The following is a 27,237-nucleotide window of genomic DNA, read 5'->3' as shown; positions in this document are numbered from 1 at the left end:
CGTGTAAGTACTTGCATACAGCCACTTAAAAAAATTAAAAGCATACATGTTTTTTTTACTGATGCAAGGGAAAATAAATAAATATTTAAAGAAATGTTACTTGTACCAAAAATAAATAAAATAACGACATACTTTCGAAATACCCTATTCCAATCAATTAACCATTATGTAGCTAGTAAACTGACAATGTTTTGCTGCTTTATGTTGTTTCACCTCTGACGTGAAAGATCTAGGATATCACATATATTTTAATTTCATCGTGCTTTTCTATAAATATTTCAGATGCCTATGAAGCCAGTTTTAGTTTGAACCTGGCCAGTCACCACAACAATACTGTTATTCTGAATTGTTGTAAACTTTTAAAAATATAATTTTAAATAAATATAACTACAGAAAACGAGCTAAGAATGTAAAATATGAAAATAAAATAAAAATATAAACAGAGAAAACTGCTGACATATTATAATAAAGTATAAGGATGTAAATACAATTAGGCCAAGTAAAAAGATCTATGAAAAACTGCAGGAACATACCTTTAACATAATATGTAACAAAACATTATCTATACATATGTGCCAATTAGGAACATTAAATCCAGACGTTTGAGATGGGCAGGGCATATAGTACGTATGGGCGAATTCAGAAATGCATATAGAGTGTTAGTTGTGAGACCATAGGGAAAAAGACCTTTGGGAAGGCCGAGACATAGACAGGAGGATAATATTAAAATGGATTTGAGGGAGGTAGGATATGATGACAGAGACTGGATTAATCTTGCATAAGATAGGGATCAATGGTGGGCTTATGTGAGGGCGGCAATGAACCTGTGGGTTTCTTAAAAGCCATTTGTAAGTAAGTATGTCCCAATTAGCGTAAACTCAGTGAATTTTAAATCCTGTAAATACTAAGTGAAAAGAAACATCTTTATAACTAATTTATTACAAAAAAAAAATAATATTAACAAACAAACCTAAAACCAACAAAGCGAGTGTATGCATCTACAAATTATAGGTAGTTCTGACATATAGCAGGCATTCCGAATCTTCAACAAAACTGCAACATTTATAGGATCACAAAACAGCTGTTTACAACGAACTTGAAAATCTACTGGGTAACTTTATTGATATATGTAGCAGGCGAGACCCAACAATTTGGCTAGAATTCTGATACACCACAAACCACAGTAAGACTGTAAAAATGTAGTTTATACAATATTTAATATTTAGAATGTACTGTAAATTATGAGAATAAACTTTGTCATCATTAACCATAAAAATTGTCAGAGACTGCAACCATTTTATTTTCATTTGTTGTCTTGCTTTTATCGCCAATATGCATTTAGGCATTTAGTTTATAATACAAACAATAAACGTTTGGTACAAGGGGGAACATAATTTCATCGACACACACTTGTTATAACATTCATTTACATTGAAAATCGATATTAACACAAACATGTGCTTTTGTATTGTAGGCCTCCACTTGACAGTTAATTACAGTGTTGCCGACTCAATGTTCCGGCTCTGTATATAGATGGTTCTGGCTGTTACCATTGATTCTGCTCAATAAGTTAATATTGGTTTCACATAGATTTTATATGTTTTGTTTAGGGTGTCCAGTGAGCTTCCCCATTTCTTCCCAGCTAATCTCTTCAGTATATGTGAGTTTTTGTTTACTTTTGCTTCAATTTTATTGACATGTTGTTCCCAGTTTAATTTATTATCAAGATGTACTCGTAAGTATTTTGTACATTTGGTTTTAGCTATTTGTGTGCTGTTTTATAATTACGAAAAACATGCTGTATAAATGTACATTTGGGGATTTCTCCCAGTCGGGAACCAGTGTTACCGATATTATCTTTTCCTTCAGCACACTTTTTTTCTTGTTAAACACTAAAATCTGAGTGTTATACAGAGCAACTCAAACCTAAGTTACTGGCATTCTTACAGAGCCACAAGACTGATTTTTGGTGAGTGACGTTTTGGGTTTTCCCAGTCTCTTGTTTGCTTTAAACTTGGCAAAGGACACATTGACACATTGCGAGGGTTTTTCTAATTGGTTGTTGCAATAAACCAATAATACAATTTATTCTGTATGCACTTTACATTGTCAATTTCAGTTAGTCAGTTGTCTGAACTATATTGAGAAATGCACATTTTTAATCATGGTTAAATACACAGTACAGCAATACATTTTCTCCTTGAAACATATCTATTGAAGAGGAAATAGTACGAGTTGTGTTTGAAATCCTGTCCGAAGCATACGCATATTGTTTCGCGAAAAATCAAACCTCTTATTGAAGAATGTTGCAATATGTTCAATTCTTGTGCTAAGTGGCAGGTACTTTTTCTTGGCCTCAACTCTAACCTCACATTTGTATCTTCGAAAGTTTGTTTTGTTAGAGCATGCTGCTCAAAGTGCCAGGCTTAAAGTAAACATGAAGCCAGGTAAACTCAATGCACCACCTGTCAAAAAGTAACGTTGTGGCTAAGTAAGAATGCTGGTAACTTAGGTCTGACTTGCTCTGTAATTCTGAATGGCAGTAATCAAAGAGAGTTTGTGAGAGTAACAAAAATTTTTCCGTTTTATGATTTGCAAAATTATTTTCTGTATATTATTTCTTATTAACCGCACAATAGTAGAATGGAACAGCTTACCTGCGGCAATCTTTCAGGATGGTTCTCTCAAAATCAATATATTTAAAGAAAGATTGAGAAGATTAGACTAAAAATTTAATTGTAGGTGCAGTGTAATATCTAAATTGTCATGTAATTAATGAAGTTGATATGTAATTAATTAAGTTGATATGCAATTAATTATGGTGACTTGTAATTGCTTAAGTAGTTGGGTTTAATAGAAGTACTTATAAGTTAGAATTACTTTTGCTTATAGTAGGCGTTATTATAGCATAGTTCTTATTTATAGTCCTAGGTTTATTGCATTTATTTTACGTTTAAATTTACGTTTATTTTATTATTGTATATGTTATATTTTTTATTTTATTTTATTATGTTATTTTACGACGCTTTATCAATATCTTAGGTTATTTAGCGTTATGAGATGAAGGTGATAATGCCAGTGAAATGAGTCCGGGGTCCAGCACCGAAAGTTACCCAGCATTTGCTCATATTGGGTTGAGGGAAAACCCCGGAAAAACCTCAACCAGGTAACTTGCCCCGACTGGGAATCGAACCCGGGCCACCTGGTTTTGTGGCCAGACACACTAACCATTACTCCACAGGTTTGGACTATATGATATATCACTGCCACCGGGTGTATACCCAATTGTAGTGTTAATAAATACATATGTAATGGTTATATACATATATAATCTTCAATGTACAGTTACCCTTAAAAAGAATGAGACGATTCTTGGTTGTCGGAAGTTAAAGTTCTACAGCGCGGTTCACTCGATATCGACGTATAACGATAACATGACAAATAGAACAAGAATTGTTACAAGGACCACAACAAGGACAGGGATCAGAATAAGGATCACGAAGAAGACAGCCAGTTAAAGCCACAATTTCACAACATAGCTCGGGTAACAAAATATCATTGCTTCTCTGTACCGAATGGCAAATGCCTGCTATCGAATCTACATTCTGGACTGCTGCTGTCACTGTCTTGTCTCGGTAGCTCATATAGTAGCGTGTCGGTTCCACAGTATAAACGAAACGTTTCGTGTTCGATCCCAGGTAAAACTCTTTTTTTTTATTGAGGTGTAATTAATTTGTTCAGAGTTCCTCGACTGTATAATTTGTCGAAAAATATGGAATAATTTATGCCCAATTTTTTGGTCTACAAGTGGGCTGAACCTCGTCGAAAAATAAATAAATCTTACTTGGAAGTTAAAAGTATTCTTCCTGAAACAAAAATCATAAAAAACAAAAAGAGACCCGTTAACTTAAAATCTTGTCCGCATACCATCATACATTTCTCCAATCGAAATCCACTCGATTGGTAGCGAAGGCAAGATGGTTGACAGCTTGTGCTTCCCCCAATATTTCCATTTGCGCAGCCCTCCGGCTCCTAATACCGCGGTTCCTCAACCTGCTGATCACAGTCTGTGAAGAACCGGGAAAGTTAGATGCTGCTCTTATTTCGTTAGCAGTCCGAAAGGGTCCAGTCGAACTGTCTCGAATAAGAGAGCATCCTCTTCCAATGAAGAAATCCGCAGACGCCCATGGAATAGGGCGATTTTCGACCTCCCCTGAATTTTGTAACGATGAACCCCCTCGCTGCTGTACTTCCAGGAACACCGACCAAACGGCCAGCAGATCTAGCCCCATATCCAGCCTCAACTAGAGCTATAACTCGCTGTCTCATGCCACGTCGGTTCGCCATTACGATGAGAAATGAGGGATGACGATAATACTTTAGTGTAGACAATGACTATTTAGCGTGATATATAATTATTGAAATAATGGGCATCTTGCACAGTAAGAGCTAATAAGTCAACCCTAAATTAAATATTTAAATAACAGGATATAACAGGAAGTCCAATTATTGTTGCGAAACTAATCAAATTAAATCTAATTACGTTAAGTAAACAAATCCCAAGTTATGACAACACATTGCTACAGCTAAATTCTAGGTTATTAACATAATTCATTTTAATTGTTAGTTTTTAATATATATGCATTTACATTGTATGTGTGTATGTATAAATGTATTCATTATATTAACATTTACAATATTATAACTTGTAATTTTGTACTGTCTGTGATCATTAACACAATCTGAGGAATTTGTAAAACTCTATTTCAACGTTATTTAGCTATTTCAAAGTTATTTAGACAAAAAAAAAATCGTTGTATAGACTAGGAATCGAACTCACACTCTTCTACACGAGACGCAGAATTCTTAGCGTCTGAGCTATTGAAACGACACGAAAGCTTTCCTTTCCGTGTGGAGTGTCGATCTAGTCATGAAGGTCCATTGTCGATTTAACTACACGATTTATGTATATATCTATCTTTTATTTACGTAATATTATCATATTTTTTGCAGTTTTTGAAGTGAATTTCGGAACGATGCTCATAACAAACCAAATAGCCTGAATTTAAGTAACTCAATATTCGTTATCTTGTGTATCAGTGCTCTGGTCTCCGATCATGCGCAGTGTCTTACATCTGAGACTTAGGAATATTCAATCGTCTCATCCTTTTCTAGGGAAACTGTACATATTTTGTGACGAACTAACCTGCAGTACAAGCGATGAAGTAAATGAACAAGTTACACTACTGTGGCACAAAGCAAAAAAATTTTACTACATGCATTAATATACATGATAACTGAATTGTTTCGTTTTCACAGTTACATTAATAAGAAAAGGAAGTAACGATTTCATTTTTAAACTCATTCAAAAACTGCAATTGGCTTTGTAATTTGTTTATTTGCCTCAATAAGTACAGAGGGCACAAAATCAACTAGACCCTAGTTAAAATACATTGAAATCGATTATGGTTGGATATGGTTTACTGTCAGCCTTCAGAGACAAACAAGCTCCTTTCAAATAATTATCATAATACTGAAAACATCAATAATCTACCAATCTAAGATTTAACACCCGTTTATAAACTGAGAGCATGCAAACACCTGTAGGACCATTTACATGTGAATATTGTCAAATAAACTTAATAAAAAAATAGTTTCAACTAGTAACAAAGCAGAAGAGGAATTTTATTTGTACGCATACCACAGTTCAGCTCTGTTAGTCTCTGAGAGCCAAGATGAGAATACACATGAAAAATATAAACACCCATGCTTATAGCATTCATCCATTACCAGTTGCTCATTATGTAGGCTTTCTAGTCTTCCATCCTCACATGGACAGCTAGGTCAGTTTAGTACTATACAGAGAATATAGTCTTTATAGCTGATCAAAAAATTGATACAAGTTCAGTTAAACACAATGATGACAAAATGTTCAGATGGCATACATATACAGCTATAGATTTTCTTTCAAAATATTATATATTCATACGTCTTATCATTCTACAATTGAACAAGTATTCTACTTTATACTGTATGTATTGTACTGTTCTATATTATGAAAAAACATTTTACTTTATCAATGCGTAAGTTGTCAAGTAATAAAAACATTCTCTTTCTTTTTGCAAAATAATCAGAGCTGAACAGTGTACTGCTTTTTACAGTCAACTGCAATGTTTTCAACTTCATTCTGTATTTTGTGTGCATTCCAAAGCCATTTGTATAATTACTGATTAAGTATTCACTAAGTACTGTACTGGTTTACAGATTAATATTCTTGAAATGGGAACTCATCATATCCCTACTGTACTGAGAAGAACAGCACAGTAAAAAGCGTTTTGCGATAGTAGAAAACACTGACACTCCAGATTAGTGGTGACTATTAAATATGGTACCAAAATACAATGATTACATTCTGTATTTAATTAGAAGTTGGATTAAAAATGTAGGCAAACCATTCACATATACAAGCAGTTTTCAGAGATAAATAGCCTAGCAATAAGCACCACTGTAATAATAATAATAGTAGTAATAATAATAATAATAATAATAATAATAATAATAATAATAATAAGCTGTACGATACGTTTACTTTAGTAGACTGATGATACTCGGATCTTAACTAATACCAAATTAGCACATAAACTAGATTAAGTGCAAGATAATCAAGAGCATACAGTTTATACTATATTTCAACCCTATTATAAATAATGATAGGGCATTACTTAGTATACATGCTTACTATTCCTCTCTGAATACAGCTCCTTTTTTTTTTTTACTAAAATAGGTGTAATTTTGCTACTTGTAAAATAGTATCAATCACATCATCTTACAAAAGAATCTAGGATGCTTTAGCCTATTTTGATAATATACAGAAAATCCTGATTTTTAACGATTGTTTGATCACTAGAGTTAGTTACAGGGAGATTGCATTATTAACTGAATTACTTCCGTAGATCAGCCTAGAGATCTTGCAACTTACACATGTATATTTTGTTAAACATGTTCCCGTATTAGGAAAATTACAACAGCAGTAAGTACAGATATGAGACCATCACAGAATATGCCTTCATTATCAAACTTTTTTAATGAAGAAATATAGAACTTTTCAAACTCTTAACAATACATTGACTTGTTACCTCCAATCCCATTTAGAGCCAATTATTAAAATTTCAAATGTATGTGTTACAAGCACACAATACAAATGTGTACCTAATATACTTCATTATTGTAATCCTGGCAACAATATTTTAATCATGAAAAACCCTGAATTTTATTTTTAATACAAAGCTCCTAGAAAGAGGAACCGACCAATTATTATTGAATTTGTTTTTTGAGAGAGGATCATAGGCATTTCATGACAAGTTTTAAGTCATCCACTTCACATTCGTACAGCATTCTTCCTTGCACAACAGTGGGGACACGTTTACATAGGCAATAGATTTCTTGCCATTCTGAATTGATTTTCAGTCAGAGAGAAATTCTCATTTATTACTGTGAAGCTTAGTTAGTCTTCCACTCAATATTAACTCTGTAACAATATATATAAAAGAGCAAATCACGGCACATGTAGATTCCTTCCTTACTGTATGTCGTATAAAATGCATCACAATCCCCTAACAGTAATTAAACTACATAGAAAATCTTCATTTACGGTACCAATATTAAGGTTAACAATACAGTAATATCAGGGTTTCTACTAAAATACAGTGTAATTCACTGTTATGTGCATAATCCTCACCGTTACATTAGCTAGCAACTCTACAAGCAATAAGAAACAAAGGCATGTGTGGTATTGGAAAAGTAATGTGGTAAAATCACAGCACAACATCATGCCTATTACACCATCGGCATGTTGTTCATAAACCACTTGAGTGACTCTACAACCCAATATTATAGGCCGAGATCCATCGACAGATCAGAGCCTAAAGGCTGATTAAGATTCCATTAACTACAATTTGAAATTACATTGAAATATCTAATGTTACACTCCTGATTATCATGCATCCCTTCCTGCTTCCATATCTCAGGTATTGAGCTCTTACATTACTCTCACTATAAAGTACCAATCTCAACAGCAACTTGTACATTATTTTCTCCCTTCATCACACTTTAGCTTAAAAGTGAAGATCCTAAGTATGAAAGCATCTATACAAGCAGAAACCCTGAATTACATGTAATGGCAACAGAAAGCAATTTTCAACACACGGCATCAACATGGTAAAACTGAGTTCAATAGTCCTATGTACATCACAATAGAGAAACAAATTTTATGTAACTCAACTGTGAACAAATTATTACATTTATTTTGATAATATATACAAAATATATACATTACACACTCATGTTGGCAAATATACTTTTACCATAGTTCACCTTGCCATTAATGATTTTATGGTCCAATAACTTTCTATTGAATAAAACAAAGTGTGGTACATGGAACAACAATCTCCCTCTACTTTGTACAAGTTAGTTACCAGCAGACAAAGAGTTATTATGATTGAAACATGAAACTTCTTGGAGTTCCCCTTACAATGAAGTTGTTGAAGAGAGAATAAATAATGAACAACAATATAAATGAAAAACTCTTACGAACAGCCTGCACATTTTTATTTAGAGTAACTATAATTTCACTAGATTTAAATTACTATGTCGTGACACATAAGTACATAGTTAAGAAAAGTCATTTTCTTATAATTTTGTGCTGAGTAGGAAGTACAATACTCAAGTGAGGGAGACATCAAACACTCCAACTCTTAGTTTCTGATGACATAAGCATGTAACTGCAACTTATTTTACGGTTAGTAGGACAAGAAACAGTGGACACATCAATGAAACAATAAAACGGGTGTGAAATTCCATCTCCATAATATCACAGAAATCTCTTAGCTGTATACATCTTATCTATCTATCGCCAAGCTGAAACGCCCCGACTCTTAACACCTACTTTACCTTCCACCTGTCTATAGCACATGTGTGTTCCATGTCCCCGTCACCATTGTTTTGACTTCTGAGCATTCTGAGCCTGTCAGTTGCTATCCTTGTGGTCTTCTTATTTGGCTGCTTGCTGTCACTGCTTGCTTAATCTACGACTTGTAGATTTTATCAACACGTGTTTTCGCATCCTTTATCCGCTGCTCATTTGACATTTCCTACGCAGCACATACACAAGATCAGACATTTATAATATCTTATGTGGAAAATCTTGGTAAGAGGAGTACAAAAGCAAGCAGTAAGAGTGGACTTTGTACAGACAAAGTTACCAACATAAACCAGTTAACAAGGACCTAAATCAAAGCCACTTCCCATTACAACACTTGTCAGAGATTAAAAATATATAGTTTCTTTTACTGACTAATGAGGATATATGGTTAAGTCCATTACTGGCAATACTAATCTTAATAGCATGAGATTCTTATCATTTACACAGTGTATAGAAATTCTTTTCTTCTGTATCTCTTCTACTTTGTTACCTTTATTTCTGTGAATATTGCTATTAGAAAGGGGCATTAAAAGCTATTTCACTTGTACAAATAAGTTATTTGACTTATATTTCTTTCATTATTTTTTAATTTCTCCACTAACTGTTATCCATACGTTTCTACTGCATCTTGTATTGCTCCATTAAGAAATAAAAGATCATATACCTACTAAGAGATTACTGAAAAACAAGGAAGTGGCCTTGTTTAGCATTTGAAAAAGCAACAAACGATGATGCTAAGCATGACAACATCACATGTTCTATGTTACAGATACTGGTAATAAAGTTAATAATAAGCACTTTTGTCGCATCACTGCTTGGAACCCTCTGCCCATTCTCCCGCCCACCATGTTTACAGATTACTTCAACAGGTCATGGGCTCGCTGGTTGGCCACTGCTATCCTTGTCTCGTTCGACTCCCCCTGCACGGCAAACCACACAACAAACACAAAGCGTCAATTTCTACTCCAATATACATCGGAAAAACATTGAACAATAATACCGCTACAAAACAATTAATACGACATTCAGTATAATAAACAAGTGACAAAAGTTGAACTGATACGGGAAAAATACTTTAGCAACTGCAAATGCACTATATTGCAAAACGTCTTTCAAAGTCCCCTTCAAGTTATATCTTGGGCATGTGAATATTTGCTATTATACTCATGCATAGTACAATTTTTTTCCCTTGTGAGCAGCCAAGCTAAAATTGAGAAGAAATAAAAAGTGTATGTACGTGTGAAGAAGAGACAGGTGGTATTGTATTTTAAAGATGTGTGTATGTGTGGGAGTAAGACAGATGGGGAGGGGGAAGAAAGCACATGTGTCAATATTAATCGCTAATATACGAAAGTTAGAATAAATATTGATTTTAAAATTACATACATATTTTGTTTACCAAATCATTGGTATTAAGATCCTATGGGGTAAACATACCATAACAGTGAAGTGAATACAAGCGAAAACACCACACTTCCAGCAATCAATTACTACTTCAAATGTCACATAATTCTCAAACTGGTCCCAACATCCACAAAATGCGAAGTACAAAAAATGCAGGCAACTATATTATTAAAATGATATTCAGTAAACATTCATCATGATATAGGAATTCTAATCTTGCTAAACAATACAGCGTCCTGTAACAGTACTGCCCACCACAGGTAAGGATCTATTGTACAATGTCTTCAAAATAAAGCAAATAAGCCTACTGGTATTTCTTTAGGTTTCATTCACGTGTTGCAGATACAAAATTCAGCAAGCTGATAATATTTACTAATCAATATTTCATTGTTATTTTCATCTATCACTATTTCCCTAAAAAAATTATGGTTACTAGCAGAAAAAAAGTTTGGCACAATCTAATCGCTTAAAGAAGAGAAAAAAATTACAAGAGCACAAGTTACTGAACAATTGCCATATATAAATTTATTTATTTACTTGGTTATTTCATTGCGCTGTATCAACTACTGGGTTATTTAGAGTCACTGGAATTGGTAATAGTGAGATAGTATTTGGCGAGATGAGGCCAAGGATTCTACACAGATTATCTGACATTCGACTTACAGTTTGGAAAAATCTCGGAAAAAGCCAATCAGTCCAAGCAGGAATCGAACCCATGCCCGAGTGCAACTCTTGATCAGCAGCAAACGCTACCACCTGAGCTATGCCAGTGACTCCACACGTAAAAACTAAATGACATCATCATCTCAGTCTTATTTCAATCTGTTAGTACCCAATTCTAAGGTATTCTGCCTGTAATTAATTGATGAACTAGTGGACTTACTCGTGTTAAATATGAAATATTCGTCCGGCTTACAGCTGTTTCAGTGCATCACGCACCATCATCAGAGCCTACTAGATCGCAGCGTCATCTCGAACTTCTCTGCCTGTTAGGAGGGTGTGTTTTATTGTTGGAATGTGTTGGATTGTGGAGTCGAATAGTGTGTGTGTACTGAAATCGATCTGTGTGTTGAGGATTTGATCAGGGTGTGTTTTAGTGTGTTTGTATATTTCGTATTGTTCTAGTGTGTTGAGTTTTTGGTTCTTGGGTTGTGTGTGTAGGATTTCCATGTCCGTATTTATGTTATTGTATGTATGGTTGGCATTGGTTATGTGATCGGCGTATGTAGATGTGTTGTGTCCTCTGGTTATAGCTTTAATGTGTTCTTTGTAGCGAGTTTGGAATGATCTGCCTGTCTGTCCTATGTAGAACTTGTCGCAACTATTACATGTGAGTTTGTATACACCTGTGTGGTCGTATTTATTTGTTTGTGTTTTTTTGTGTGTTGAGATGTCTTTGTAGTGTGTTTTCTGTTCTGTATGTTATGTTGTATTTCTGTTTTCTGAATGAAGATGCGATCTTATGTGTGCTTTTGTTTTCATATGTTAGTGTGATGTATTTCTTGCGTTCTTGTGTTTGTGTTGTGTTTTGTGTATTTATGTGTTTGTTAAGTTTTTGTTTTGTCTTCCTTATGATGTTGTCTATTATGTTTGGATTGTATCTGTTTTCTTGTGCTTTGAATTTGATTGTGTTTACTTCTTCATTGTAGTGTTGTTGGTTCATGGGTATGTTGAGTAATCTGTGTACCATTGTCCTGAATGCAGCATGTTTGTGTTGTATGGGGTGGTTAGATGTGTTGTGTATGTGTGTGGTGGTGGTGGTTGGTTTTCTGTATATTTTGAAGGTGTGTTTGTTGTCGATTTTTGTTATGGTGATGTCTAGGAAATTTATGGAGTTGTTGTTTTCAAGTTCTAGTGTGTATTGAAGTTTTGGATGTAATTTGTTTATGTATTGGTACAACACAAACATGCTGCATTCAGGACAATGGTACACAGATTACTCAACATACCCATGAACCAACAACACTACAATGAAGAAGTAAACACAATCAAATTCATAGCACAAGAAAACGGATACAATCCAAACATAATAGACAACATCATAAGGAAGACAAAACAAAAACTTAACAAACACATAAATACACAAAACACAACACAAACACAAGAACGCAAGAAATACATCACACTAACATATGAAAACAAAAGCACACATAAGATCGCATCTTCATTCAGAAAACAGAAATACAACATAACATACAGAACAGAAAACACACTACAAAGACATCTCAACACACAAAAAAACACAAACAAATAAATACGACCACACAGGTGTATACAAACTCACATGTAATAGTTGCGACAAGTTCTACATAGGACAGACAGGCAGATCATTCCAAACTCGCTACAAAGAACACATTAAAGCTATAACCAGAGGACACAACACATCTACATACGCCGATCACATAACCAATGCCAACCATACATACAATAACATAAATACGGACATGGAAATCCTACACACACAACCCAAGAACCAAAAACTCAACACACTAGAACAATACGAAATATACAAACACACTAAAACACACCCTGATCAAATCCTCAACACACAGATCGATTTCAGTACACACACACTATTCGACTCCACAATCCAACACATTCCAACAATAAAACACACCCTCCTAACAGGCAGAGAAGTTCGAGATGACGCCGCGATCTAGTAGGCTCTGATTATGGTGCGTGATGCACTGAAACAGCTGTAAGCCGGACGAATATTTCATATTTAACACGAGTAAGTCCACTAGTTCATCAATTAATTATATTCAAGTGTTAAAAGTGGTGTACGCAAGATTCAAAAATGGATTATTCTGCCTGGTTGTGTCTATGTCTTAGTTGGTCAACAGTTGGTTAGCTATCCAGTCAGTCTGCCTGCTTGTATTAATGTCTCAAGTCAGTCAGTCAGTCTGCTTGAACTCATGTTTCAGTCTGTCAGTGTGCCTGCCTGTACTCATATCTCATCAGTCAGTCAGCCTGTCTGTACTCGTCTCATTCTGTCAGTCTTTCAGCCAGCCTACTTGTACTCATTTCAATATCTTAGTCAGTCCATCAGTCGTCTGCCTGCCTGTACTCATGTTTCAGTCTGTCAATCTGTATTCATGATTCTGTCAATCAGTGTACCTGTGTTCAACTTTGTCCATGTTTCAGTATGTCTGTTCATACCTGCTAAAATTTGTACGTCTGTTTTTATATACCTGCATCTTTTCCCATCCACATCGTTCTCTAAGACAATTGGAAAATATATACCACAGACATCATCAATTTCGTCTGGAGAAATTCTGAGTATTAACAGCAACTTTATATTCAGGATAAAGAATAAGGCAGTGGCGGCTCCTGCATATTTCTTAAGAGGAGGAAAGAAGTTAACAGCACGAAATGACACCTTCTTGAAAGAACATGCTACAAATTAGCCTACATGCATACATGTAAGACCAGGTAGTGTTGGGGTTGGCCTTCCCTTCTGTATAGCAATAATCTGTTCTTGTAAACTGAGTTTCCTAAATTGTCCAAAATATATTATGTTTTCACTTCCATTCATTGTTGAATAATTGCGCAAATTAACAATTACAAGGAAATTCACAACCTCGTAGAATTTTTCGAGCACACTACAGCATCACACGTGTTGGAAGAGACTAGCTACTAACACGCAACTGGAACTGTTTTACGGAAATGGAAATGGGAATGGGAAATAATCTGAGGAAAGCGAGAACACTGCACCCACCCACGTGGTCTGTGTTGCCACATGTACATTTTACAAGTTCAGTATCACATACTTTTGAAGAATGTCAGTTCTTGTAAAGTCATACTATCATTATTGTTCAAAGCTGCCGGTGGCCAATTAATTTTTATGTTAAAAATGATGTAGTTTGGAGTACCTACTTTCAGTTTCAAATATATTTGTACAAAATTGACAACTTGGCTGTTGCCCTGTCTAGTAAACAATGAATAGAAGTGAATTTCAGGGCCAACTACGTAAAACTACTTCCTCTTTGTTTTACATAAACCCGACTTTAACTTTCAAATATCCACGAAAGTTTCAAACCATGAATAGTAGCCTATATAAAGTGCAATGAATAATATTTTTGATTTATAATTAAAAAAAACGTTTACATGGTGTCTTTCATAGCGTTGCATTAAAACTGTTTTTGTTGTGTCTCCTCCTAGATGTGTTATGGTTCGGTTGAATGCAACATCTTTAGGTGGCAGCGGTAGCGAGCTTGCTGCACGACCAGTCGGTTTCTATTTCCTGTCCATGACTGATTCAGAGGAGGATCTCCTCCCTCTCCGTTCATTTACTTGCTTTAAAACTCTGCTTTTTTCTCTGGCCACTAGTGCGCTGTTATCTATGTGTGTTAACTGCAGTAGAGGAGGAATGGAGTGCCTTTCCTCTACACAGACAATCTCGCATCTTTCTCACAGTTTTCTACAGCACATGAGCGCGCGTCGTTTAAAACTCGATCAACCGAGTTTTTCTTATAGCTGTGAACTTAAAAATTATCGAATCTTCCTCGAATTTCAAGACACATATTTTATTTGGTATTTACTTTCAAAAGAAGAAAATGTGAGGAGGACGTTCCTTCCTTCCCTCCCCCGAGGAACCACCACTGGAATTAGGCTATGTCTATACTGGAGTTACATAACCTTTGTTATACAACATGTCTCAGTAACTACTGGGACTTAAAGGAAAGTTAATCATATATTTCAAACAGATTGTTATGCAACTGCATTTGTCCACATACGATTTACAATAGTTCTGCCCAGAATATCAGATAAGGTGCTCTTGGTTAATGTATGCTACGTATCCACGAATTTGGTTGGTTTATTTACGACACTTTATCAACTGAGATGGTTATCTAGTGTCGGAGGAAAATGAGGGCGATAATTTCAGCAAAATGTGTTCATGGTTCAGTGCCGAAAGTTATTCAGCATTTGCTCTTAAAGGGTTGCGGGAAAACCTCGGTAAAACCTCAACAAGGGAATTTGTCCCAACCAGCATTTGAACGTGGGCTCGCTCATTTCACGGTCAGACATACTAACCATTACTCCACAGTGGTAAAAATGGCAGGGGATCTATGAAATTCCTTGGACTGTGTAAAACGTCTGTATTCTTGATATGTAATTTTTGATCAGGTACGGTATGGATGGATTTAATGATTAAATGAAAACTATCAAGCAAGATAGTATACCCTATCCAATAATTAGATAATGGAGTGAGATGGCCCATGCAGAGTTGTTGATCTTCCATCAGGGCAGGTGCCTCCCTGTGAGGCGGATAAGGGAATGCTCACCAAATATCCGAAGCAGAACAAAACCAATAGTCGCTTCCTTGCAGTGATAGCAGAACAATCTACAAAAGACTTGGGGAGATAACCCCGAGAGAAAATCCAACAACTCTGAATGCTGGGAGAGCAACCACAGCGCCTCTGCCATTGGGCTAATCCCCACACAGAGTGTAATGGATTCGAAGGACAACAGATAGCTTCAAGAAAGGAGGGATATAAAGGAAACAACACAATAATATGGAAATACGACTAGAAACATGAAATATTAAAACATTAAAGAGGAAATAAAATGAAAATAATAGAAGAAATGGGAAAGTATAATGTTGAAATATTAGGAATAAGCAAAGTGAAAATGAAAGTGAGTGGGAAAAGCTTTTGGACAAGGGTTATATATTGAGATACTCGGGAGGTATCTCATGGAGAAAAAATGAAAGGTGCTGGAATAACTATCTCAGAGAAAGTGGATAGGAAAGTGACAAACTGGTCAGCAGTGAACTCTTGGACTATCTCCTTAGAAATGAATCTGGAGCAGAAAATATGCCTTATCCAGGAATGTGTACCCATGGAAGATGAGACTTACTATAAAAAAGATCAATTTTATCTAACACTCCAACAAGAAGTGGACAAAACTGTAACAAAATAAGTCTTTGTGATGATAATAGGTGACCTGAATGCACACATTGGGAATGATCACAGAGTAGGGCATGGAGTAATAAGAAGATATAATGGGGAAGGAGTAGTTAATAGTAATGGAAGAATGTTACTTGCTTTCTATGCACAGAATAGATTATTTGCGGATGCATTATTCAATCACAAAACTATGCATAAAATGCACCTTTGCAGACTACGTTTGTAGTACTAGTGATTATATTCTCTTCTTTTAGAACTTAGATAGAAGAATTCGAGACATGAAGGTGATCAGAGGAGCAGAGTTAACTACCAATCATACATTGTTTGTGGAAAAAACAAAATTTAAAAGAAACTCAAGAAACGAAGGAAGAGATTTCAAGAGAGGATCACACATAAAGAATTTGGAAAAGGTGAAAAGAAGAAATCCTATCGAGAAAAGTTAAGGGAAAGGTTCGAAGCAAAACTTCTGACAGACGAACAAAATGTGAAAGTTAAAGGTAGGCGCTCACTTGCAGGAAAGAATTTGTTCAGCACATTAGCATTTTTATTATAGTATCGCTCACTTGTCCGCATTTTCGAATTGATCATCAAATAGTGTTGTAATTTACCACTAGAGTGCATTATTTCATTGTAGTGTTCTGAACTTAACCTGGAAATAAAATGAATAGTTTTGTAACTTACACAATAAAGAACATACCTGGTTGATTCATTATTTTCCCAATATCATCTCATATTCACTTTTTGCATATTACATTGCTATAATTATAATTTGATATATTGAAGGGTTCAGAACCTTAGTGGGCCAAGCGCCATATAATAAAAATGAAGAAAAGAAATGTTAAAGTTAACTGATTACCATAATTTAATGAAACATATAGCAAGTAATATAAAGTATGCATAAACTACGTCAATCTTCATTAAACTATGGTATTCACTTAACTTTAAACCCTTGCTTTCACTGTTTTTAATAAATGGCGCTTGCCCCACTATGGTTCTGAACTCTTCAAACAAAATAACAAAATAAGCTTCACGTCATTCATTTCAGTTATACATTCAATATTACTGCGATTGGAGGCTTTGTAATTGATATAGGTAACTGTCACAGCATTCTTTATTTTCATCATAGCCCATATGGAAATTTGTTTAGAATTCTGGTCATGCGAGCAGAGGGCGATGCTCCATTTAAAATAGTGCAAAGAATACAAATCCGAATGCGTCGAACGAATCTGTTCCAGTAAGTGGGTGCCTATCTTAAGTAGCTTCTCTTCAAGACAACACTTTACAAACAATGAGGATATCTGTGACAAGAAGAAAGTGGGACCTAAGAGGAAATGTATGAAATGGTGGAATGAGCAGGCAAGAACGGCAATGAAGGAGAATAAGGAAGCATGGAAATGCTATATTTAGATCAGAATCAAATAGGCATATGAGGAATACAAAACTAAAGCAAAGCCAAAAGAATAGTAACAGATCCTAAAAAAAAAGCTAGGAGGAGTTCAGATTCGGAAATAAAGAGGAAGAGAATTTCCATGAAAATAAGAAATCTTCTGAATCACAGTTAGAAGCAAGATAGGAAAAAAGTCAGGAGTGTTACAGATGAGAAAGGCTAAAGAATGCTACAAACAGATAAAGAGAGGGTGCTGAAAGGTTGGAGAACACACAATAAAGAAAAATTCAAGAGTAAAGGAAAAAAAAATTGAAAATAAAGTACAGGTAGAAGTATAAGAGATGAAATAGAAGACAAAGATGATACAGAAGTGAAAATGGCAGCTGAAAGGATGAAAAATGGGGAAGCAGCAAGTGAAGATATATAACATCAGAAATTATTAAATCTGGACGAAATGTTGTGACCCGACAGATGAAAGAACTATTTATAAGTAAATGGGAAGAAGAACACAGCCCAAGAGAGTGGCAAAGGGATATAATGTTGCCAATATTCAAGACAGGAGATTCCTTCCATTGTGAAAATTATAGAACAATCTATCTCATTTCAACAATCTTCAAAATTTTTACAACAATATTGGAAACCAGACTAAGAAGACAATAATTGGAAGGAGAACTGGAAGAGGAACTAGCACCTTTAAACCCAAAGGACAAGACTGGATTTATTCATTAAAGTCTATCTGTGAGAAGGTAATATCAAGGGGAAGGAATATTAATTTTGTCTTCCTTGACTTAAAGATAGAATTTAATAGTGTTCCATGGACAAAGATATGTAAAATGTAGAGTGAATGTGAAGCTTATGTGGTTTATCAAGTTAATTTGTGACAAAGCCGAAGAAGTTGTAAGAATGATAGCTGACAATCTGGATGGGGGTGAAACAGAAAGACAGTTTAAGCCCACTGCTGTTTATAATACTGATGAATGAAACCAGTACACTTCCAGGCACTCATCTATGCAAATTATATAGCCCTAATAGCCAATATGGAGGCAAAATTACAGCAACCTATTGTGAAATTGACTGCTACTCTCACAGAAAAGGGAATGCACCTCAATCCTGAGAACAGTAAAGTGATGCAGGTAGTGAACACTGATGATATGGTGGAGAGGCAATGTACACTATATAGTGGCATTCAGCTCGAGCAAGTTATGAGCTATGAATATTTAGGTACTATCCTCCATCAATGCGGTAACATCCATCATGAAGTCCTTAACAGGGTCTGTAAGTGAAATAATGTCTATTATCAACGAAACCATACTATCTTTGGGAAAGCAGAACTCACTGTGGAGATAAATTGAAAGTACATTGGATGGTATCCCATTAAAGATCATGATACCTAGAGAATCAGATATAACAAAGAATTATATCAACAGTATAAAGAACCAGAAATATCTATGATTGTTAAATTTAGAAGATTACAATGGGTGGGGCATGTTCAACAAATGGAAGATTCTAGCATTCCTAGGATGGCCATGAAAGGAAAGATGTTTGGAAAGAGATGTTGGGAAACCCCAGAAAAGGTGGATCGATGCAGTAAAGGAGGACAGTGCCTGCTACTTCACTACAGGAACTGGGAACAGATGGCAAAGGATAGGAGTGAATGGAGTTATAGAATTGTGAAGGCCAAGGCTCATGTTGGGTTGTAGAGTATATGATGATGATAGAGCCCATCTTATTGTATGGAAGTGAAAGCTGGCCAGCCAAAGGAAAGGGTGTTAGTAGAGTGACGCGGCTGAAATGAAGCGCCTCTGCTGCATTGCTGGGAAAACAGGATGCAATCTCGTCCAAAGCCAGAGAATTAGAATTACAACAGCACACTAAGCGCTGACAGCAAACAGTGTTTGTAGTTATAATTTTGCACTGTTATGTATAAGACTGCGTCCAGAACAGGCTTTGTTACGGAACTTTTGTTTCGTAACTTGTTATGAAAAGTTATTTATACCATGTTTCGTAACAATTTTCATGTTACATATCCTTTGTCATGTTCTATGACCAAGTTATGCTCAACACTAAGAGAGTGATAATATGTAATTTATACTTGCGTACGTCTCATTTGTAGCTTATGGATCAGTAGGTCAAATGTAAGGGTGTTATAACTCGTGGAATTATTGCATTCAAATACATTATTGTGGGATGCCTCTTAACCCGGTTTTTATATCGTACATTCCTCTAAGAACATAAGGAATCAGTACTTGTGGTGGGCAGACATTAGAGTATCAATACAGAAATATAGGGTTATTATAAAGTACCAGTAGTAATAATAATAATAATAATAATAATAATAATAATAATAATAATAATAATAATAATAATAATTATCATCATCATCACCATCGCCATCACCACCACCATCATCATCAACACCACTTGCACTACAGCCCAAGGTGGGCACCAGAATCTTCAACAATCCTCTTCCAAGTATCACTTTCTCTCAAATACCCATCAAATCGTCAGTTACACCATCTAACCATCTCAATTTTAGTCGCCCAAGTCTTTTTTGGTCCCTAGTGGGATAGAAAAATATTCCAGTGAATAATTTTATTTTGACAAGATAATATTTTAACTAAATTTTCACTGAACAAGAGTCTTTTCGGAATATCTCTTTTGTTCATCCACATAATGTGCCCCAACCATCACATTCTTGAAGATTTTATGGTAGTAACTACATCGTGCCATTATACATATGGTCTAACTTCTTCACCAACTGCCCCCTTCATTTATTGATCCAAATATTCTATGGAGAGTATCTTCCATTCAAAAGCTCTGAGGTAATTTTCTTCTACTTTGGACACAGCCCAAGTTTCTACTCCATAAAATAATATGGGTCTTATTACTGTTTTGTACAATTTAGTTTTCAGTGTTCTAGGAAAAATGTTGGACTTGAAGAGTCTTAATAATCCACAATAACTCTTGTTTATGGTGATTAGTCTTGCTTCGATTTCAAGTGCTGTGATGATTAAACCTAGATATTTTATCGCTCAAAGGCATATTCATTTAGAGTCTTTCAGGTATTTGTGTACTTATGTGTTTAGCAAACATATTATTTAATTTTGTTCTCGTTCACTTCCAAACCCATAACCTCTGCAGCTTTATTCTATTTTATAAAATTCTCATGTAGTGATTCCAGATTTCGACTGATATAGCAAATCATTTGCGAATGCTAAAAATTGTGATGATTTATAAAATATGATGTTTCCTACTTGAATTATTACAGCCAATGTCATTGGCTTCCTCTAGAGTGATGTTAAAATGAAAAACTACAAGGTGCGGCAAAGGAATCAGACAGTTTTAGATGGTCATTTATTAAGCAACGTTAGGGGTTATGGATATCGATCGACCGTCATTTGTTAGCATTTTTGATGCCATTTTGTGTAATCATGGAAGTATGGAGCTTGGAGCATCGTGCTTCGTTATTGAGACATTTTTCAAGAATGGTGATTCAGTTGTGAAAACTCAACGTGCCTTTCATCTCCAATTTAATGTTGGCCACCACAGAGCCATTCCTGCTCGCAATACCATATTGAGATGGGTACAAAACTTTCGATTATCAGCATCAGCTTGCAAGAAGAAACCACCAGGACACCTTCGAAGTGTACGAACGCCAGATAACATTGAGCGAGTAAGAGTGGCTGTTACGAGAAGTCCACATCGATCAGCTAGATGGCAGACTATAGCACTGCAACTTTCAGAACGTTCTGTGCGCCGAATATTGCATTCAGATCTTAAGTTTCATCCATATAAACTTATGATTGTTCAGCAATTGAATGAGGGAGACTATGTCCAATGCAGGACATTCGCCGAGAGAATGGTGGAAATTTTGGCTGACGAAATTGTTATGTCCATGAGTGACGAGGCACTTTCCATTTAAATGGTTATCTTAATAAGCAGAACTTCAGATACTGGGCCCCCGAAAATCCTAACGAACTATACGAGTCTCTGCTTCACTGTGCAAAGCTTACAGTTTGGTGTGCTGAGTCTAGATACTGCATCATAGGCCGTATTTTTTTGAGGAGAACGGGAACACTGTGACAATGAATAGTGAACGCTACGTCAAAATGCTGAGGACATTTCTTCAACCAGAATTGCGTAGGCGTCTACATGGGATTTATAGACAAATTGTATGGTTTCAGCAAGATGGTGCCACGGTTTATACAGCACAAAATTCAATGACAGTTCTGCGCTGCATGTTTCCAGGGCACATCATTTCTCGGCGTGGCAACATTCCCTGGTCTTCCTCCTCGCCTGACCTTACCGTCTGCGACTACATTCTGTGGGGTTACCTGAAGTCCAAAGTGTATGTAAACAGGCCCCAAACAACTGAATGCTCAGGAAATCGCTAACACTGATGTCGAATTGTTGGAAAGAGTGACACGCAACTTCAGGGAAAGACTTGAAGAGAGTATAGAGAGAGAGACGGACACTATTTATAGAACATAATTTTCAAGACACCCTAAATATATGTCAACAAAATGGCATACATAGCCAGCTTTTTTGGCAGTAATAGATTTATTCTAATAGACATAACTACCGAGTTATTTCCATTTGAAAAACGTCCGATTCCTCTGCCGCACCTTGTAGTAGATCACCTTGTCTTACTACTTTATTAATTTAAAATATCTCTGATAATTCTGAGTCCTATCCCCCATTTGGATGTCCGGGAGGGGGATACTAGAAAAGGACACATTATGACGCAAAAGAATGGGTGAAGAAAGAATAATGTTTGAAACTGATCAGAAAGAGAAAAAGAAATTGGCTGGGTCACTGGCTAAGAAGAAATTTCCAACTGCTACTGAAGGATGCACTGGAACGAATGAACGAGAGAAAAGTTCGGGGCAGAAGAAGATATCAGATGATAGACATCATTAAGATATATGGATCATATACGGAGACTAAGAGGAAGGCAGAAAATAGGAAAAATTGGAGAATGTTGAGTTTGCAATGAAGGACCTTCCCTTGGGCAGACAACTATGAATGAATGAATGAATTCTGAGTCAATTTCAACTCGACTCACACTGTTTTCCATTGTTGCCACCATTAATCTGGTCAGTTTAGGAGTAGGCCCACCTATCTGAAACTCTAGCATTGCCAATGCTCCTCTTTTAATACAGTCATAAGCTGCTTTAAAATCAATAAATAAAAGTGTATTCGAATGCGTTGTTGTCTAATGCTTGGCCCTTGGCAGTGAAGCCAGTATTTTTCTACTAAGGATCCAGCAGGCAGGGCATTACAGATTTGAATATTTCAGTAATTTCTTCTTCTTTATCAAATAGAGGGCAGTTTGGGTTATTGTACATTCATATTTTGTTTAAGTGCTTCGCTAAATAGTTGTGTCCTACGATAAGTTTGAATTTTGCTACTGCAGTTTTGCAAGGTGCTTGAGGGATGGTTTCTTGTTTATTAATAATGAATGATATATTCCACTTTTTGTCCTTGGCATTGTTGTGTAGTTCTTGGTTGTGTTGGTCTTTGTATCTGTTTTCAATTATTGTTTTATGGATATGAAGGGTAAATTTTTCTTTTTATTTTAGGTCATAGTCTTTCTCTCAAGAAGATCAGCAGTCTTGTTGCCAGAGATTCCACAATGTGCTGGTATCCATTGTAGTCTCTTCCTTAGTTCTTTTTCCAGAGGTCTGCAGAAGATGCTCCTTTTTCTATTAAAAGCTTCCTTTGCCATTGCTATCCTCCTTTTGACTTCCTGGCTGCAGCTTACTGCTTATAGTACATCCCAAGTATTTGAAGCTGTCCACTTGCTCTACTGCCTCATTTATTCTATCTTTGTAGTGTATCCAGCTATTTGTTGACTACACGTGTTCCACTATGTTTCACTACGAATTTCCTCTTCTTACAAATGATGGGTAAAAAGCACGATGCTTGTTGTATATTTCAGCAGCCACATTCCAAATTCAATATGTACTGGAGAGAATTGTCCAAGGTTACAGGGATTGCAGATTTTAGATTAGTTCTATGAATGTTTGTGACAGGGCAATTTAAGAGGATATGTTCCAAATCTTCTTCGTTATTGTTGCACCATCAACAACTACTAGAGTCAACAAGATTTAAACGGTGAAGATACTTCCGAGAGATAATATGGCCTGTCCTGGCTCTTGCTAAGAAAGTTTGTATGTGTCTGGGAATGTTGCGGAACATTTGTAAATCATTAGGTTTCTTTTGAATGTTTTGAAGCACTTGGTCTTTATCAGAAGAAAGCCATAATTCGGCCCATAAATTTGTTAAATGATAATTAATTGCAGAATATGCGCTGGTTAAAGAAATTATTTGCATAGGTTTGGGCCCCAAAGATGTTTCCTGTTTAGCAATATTATCTACAATCCATTTCCAGTAATGCCACAATGATTAGGTATCCATTGGAATACTATTTCTTTTTGAAGATTAAGTTTATTTAATATTTTTTGTATAGAGATTGTAATTTGTGCATAGGAAGTTGGAGTATATTTCATGATATTTAGAATAGCTCATATCGAGTCACTGAAAATGCATACAAGTGTATCAGATAAGGTAGAGACATGTAGAAGAACTGCCTTTTCTTTTTCAAGTGCCAGTACCGCACTCTTCTCTGCTTTTTGTTTATATTCGGTCATCCGACTCCTAGCCCTTGGTCCTTGTAGTGTTAACTCATGTGATTCACTTTTATTGTTTCATACTACCTCACTTTCTTTATGTAGTTCTCTCTAATAAACCTTCAGTTGTCACCTCTTTAACAACGCTTTTCAATCTCTCCAGCTCTGTTGGCTACTTTCACTATCAAACAATTCCAAATTTTGTATAATTTTTACAATACCGGTATTTCGATTTATAGTTTTCCTTTCCATAAGGAAACTAACATAGTTGAAATTAATATAATTTCTAAACAAATTCATCAATCATGATGAACTAAGCGGCTATGAAATGTGTGAAGAATGGGATTTAGTTATTCCATGCTAAACAAATGCTTCCATTGTTATTATGCAACAATTAAGCTGTGAAAAATAAACAAAACCTTGTTACCCATTTAGCTTGTTTATTATATAGAGTGAGTCATAAGTAAGCTCCGGATTTTTATGTAATATGAAAGTGCTAAATATGTACATAAAAATGTAGTAAATATCGGGGAAATATGTAATTAAATATGTAGTATTAATAAAATATGTAATTTAAAATCACTTTTTATTAATACATTAAATTCACAAAAATTTCTTCACAATTTAACTGGTCAGTTGAAGTGGGAGGATGCAGCCTGGAAAGTCGATTTGCCATTTCCACCCCATTGTATAGTTTGCAAGTACAACTTGTCTCTGCAAAAATTTATGTTTTTTCTTGTGCCTTGAGATTTCCTAGAAAAATATTTTTCTGTGGCACAAATAATGGTATTTTGACTTACCTCACACCCCACCCAAACCCCTCGCTAATAGCCTACTTTCAATTTGTAACATAGTTAAATGACCGGCGCACCTGATCATCTCAGATTATGACAAAAAGTTGGAATCCCTAGTTTTATGTTTGTTTTTTATTTATAAAAGAACTATTCTCTTAAGTCAGCTTAGGGAATTGAAGTATTTTCTATAGTTGCGAACAAAACATAACGACGTCAGTAACGGGCCCTCCCTCTTTACCAGCATCGTGTACTATAATAGTGAGAACAAAAGGCGCCCTCCAGTCAGAGTATTGGAATAGGAACGTTAAGATATATGTCTAAATATATGAAAAAAAATTCAATAATTTTGTCTGAAAAATAAAACGAATTTAATAAAAAAAATTAAAAACTCAATAATTTCCTAGATATGTACAAAAATGTCGTCCGAAGAAGAGATGGACTGAAAATTCTAGTTTGAGACCGTAACAGGCCACTCGGCCTAATACTTGTTAGGAAGACGACAATGTACAAAAATGTTACATTCTTTATATAATACGTAAAATATGTAATATTACTAAGAATATGTAAAAATATGTAAAATGAGACTATTATAACCATATCAGAACCACAAATCGCCGACATGTCATTTTCGGTAGTATACAAGTAAAGGAATGCAATATGTAATTACATAAGAATCCGGGCTCTAGTCATAAGTATGTTTGGAAAACGCATGAGCATGCTCGTAGATAGAAAATAAGAACAATTCCTTATATGAAAATTTGACGAAAAATGCTTATTTATTGGAGAAATGGTCTTACTTTTTTGTTCTTTTTTTTTTGTGTCACAAGTACATGTTTGGAAACATTTACAAATGTGTTCAATGTGCCCCCCTCCATTGTTTACACATGCTTGAGCACAACTGGCAAGTTCGCATCAAACACTAGGTTTCATCATGGATCAATTGGCATGCATTTTCAACACGTTGCAATAGTTCCTCAACATCATTCACGGTGTTGCTGGTGTTGCATAGACGACAGCCTTCAAGTGACTTCAAAGGTAAAAATCTAATTGGGTGAGATCAGGTGATCTGGGTCGTCAAGGCACTGGACCACCACGTCCAATCAAAACAAAAAAAATGTACTACTGTCTTGTCACTGTCTTGTTTGTAAACAAACACTGGTACAAAATCAAAACAAAAATAACAGAATAATATGATCAGATACTTATGAAAACAAAAGTCACTATTACTCCAATAAATAAGCATTTTCCGTCAAATTTTTATATAAGGAATTGTTCTTATTTTTGATCCGGAGCACGCTCACGCGTTTTCCAAACATACTTATGACTCACCCTATATATCTTCTGGAAGTTTGAAAAAATGGTTTCAAATCTTCAAACAAGAATTGGTTCGGTGCAATATTATGATGAATGTGGTAGAAACTCCATTGCCGAATTAAGAAGATTTGGAACAAAAATGCATCTGAGAGATGGGCCTTGTACCATGCTTTCTTACCGTGTATTAATTAAGAAGTCTGAAGAAGCTGATTCGGTTCATGATAAAATAAAATTGGGAAAACCAATTATTTATTAATGATATTCAGGCTGCAGTGGTTGTTCATGAAAGCCAAAACCTAGCTAGACAAAAATCCGTCATCAGTCAGCAGTGCTAATGTGTTAGCAAATTCTATATAGCATTATTTGGAAAATTTTACGCACACTTCTGAAAATGTATTCTTATAAACTGCAAATATTTGAATTAGAAGGAAACAACTTTTCATTATGTATATTAGTTCACATGGAAAATCAACCATAACTAAATTCCATTCTTAATATATTCCATAGCCTCTTAGTTCATCTAGATTGCTCTATTTGTTTGGCAGTTATATTAATTTCAACTATGTTAATTACTTTATAAAGACACCAGGTTCGTAGAGCAACTGGCTATGGTCTGGAAGATCCTACGTTCAATCCCAGGTGAGTGATGGGATTTTCTTATTGCCAAAACTTCCAGAACAGCCCCAAGGTTCACTCAGGCTCCTATCAAACTGAGCATCGGGTCTTTCTCAGGAATAAAAGGCAGTTGGAGCATGGTGATGACCATACCACCTCAGTCTAGCACAAGGTCAAGAAAGCAGGGACTCTTCCTCCATGC

The 27,237-nt window shown here is 35.5% G+C and overlaps 1 protein-coding gene across 8 annotated transcripts in view; it reads right to left on the bottom strand.

Moving 5' to 3' along the window:
- Window positions 1-5,378: 5,378 nt before the first annotated feature.
- The window catches only part of Snap25 (Synaptosomal-associated protein 25kDa), a 377,629-nt gene continuing 355,770 nt past the window's right edge, over window positions 5,379-27,237 (bottom strand). For 7 of the 8 annotated variants that reach the window (XM_069815603.1, XM_069815606.1, XM_069815605.1 and 4 more), the window contains one exon: window positions 5,379-9,149. In XM_069815603.1, the coding sequence (XP_069671704.1) occupies window positions 9,084-9,149 (66 nt within the window). In that variant the 3' untranslated portion in view covers window positions 5,379-9,083. Of the gene's footprint in view, window positions 9,901-27,237 lie in introns of all 8 variants that reach the window. The other variant, XM_069815607.1, reaches the window with a different exon arrangement.

The sequence above is a fragment of the Periplaneta americana genome, chromosome 17 (genome assembly GCF_040183065.1).
Source record: "Periplaneta americana isolate PAMFEO1 chromosome 17, P.americana_PAMFEO1_priV1, whole genome shotgun sequence".
Classification (NCBI taxonomy): Eukaryota; Metazoa; Arthropoda; class Insecta; order Blattodea; family Blattidae; genus Periplaneta; species Periplaneta americana.
The sequence above is the reverse complement of the archived record's forward strand: the minus strand, read 5'-3'. Positions and strand labels throughout refer to the sequence as shown.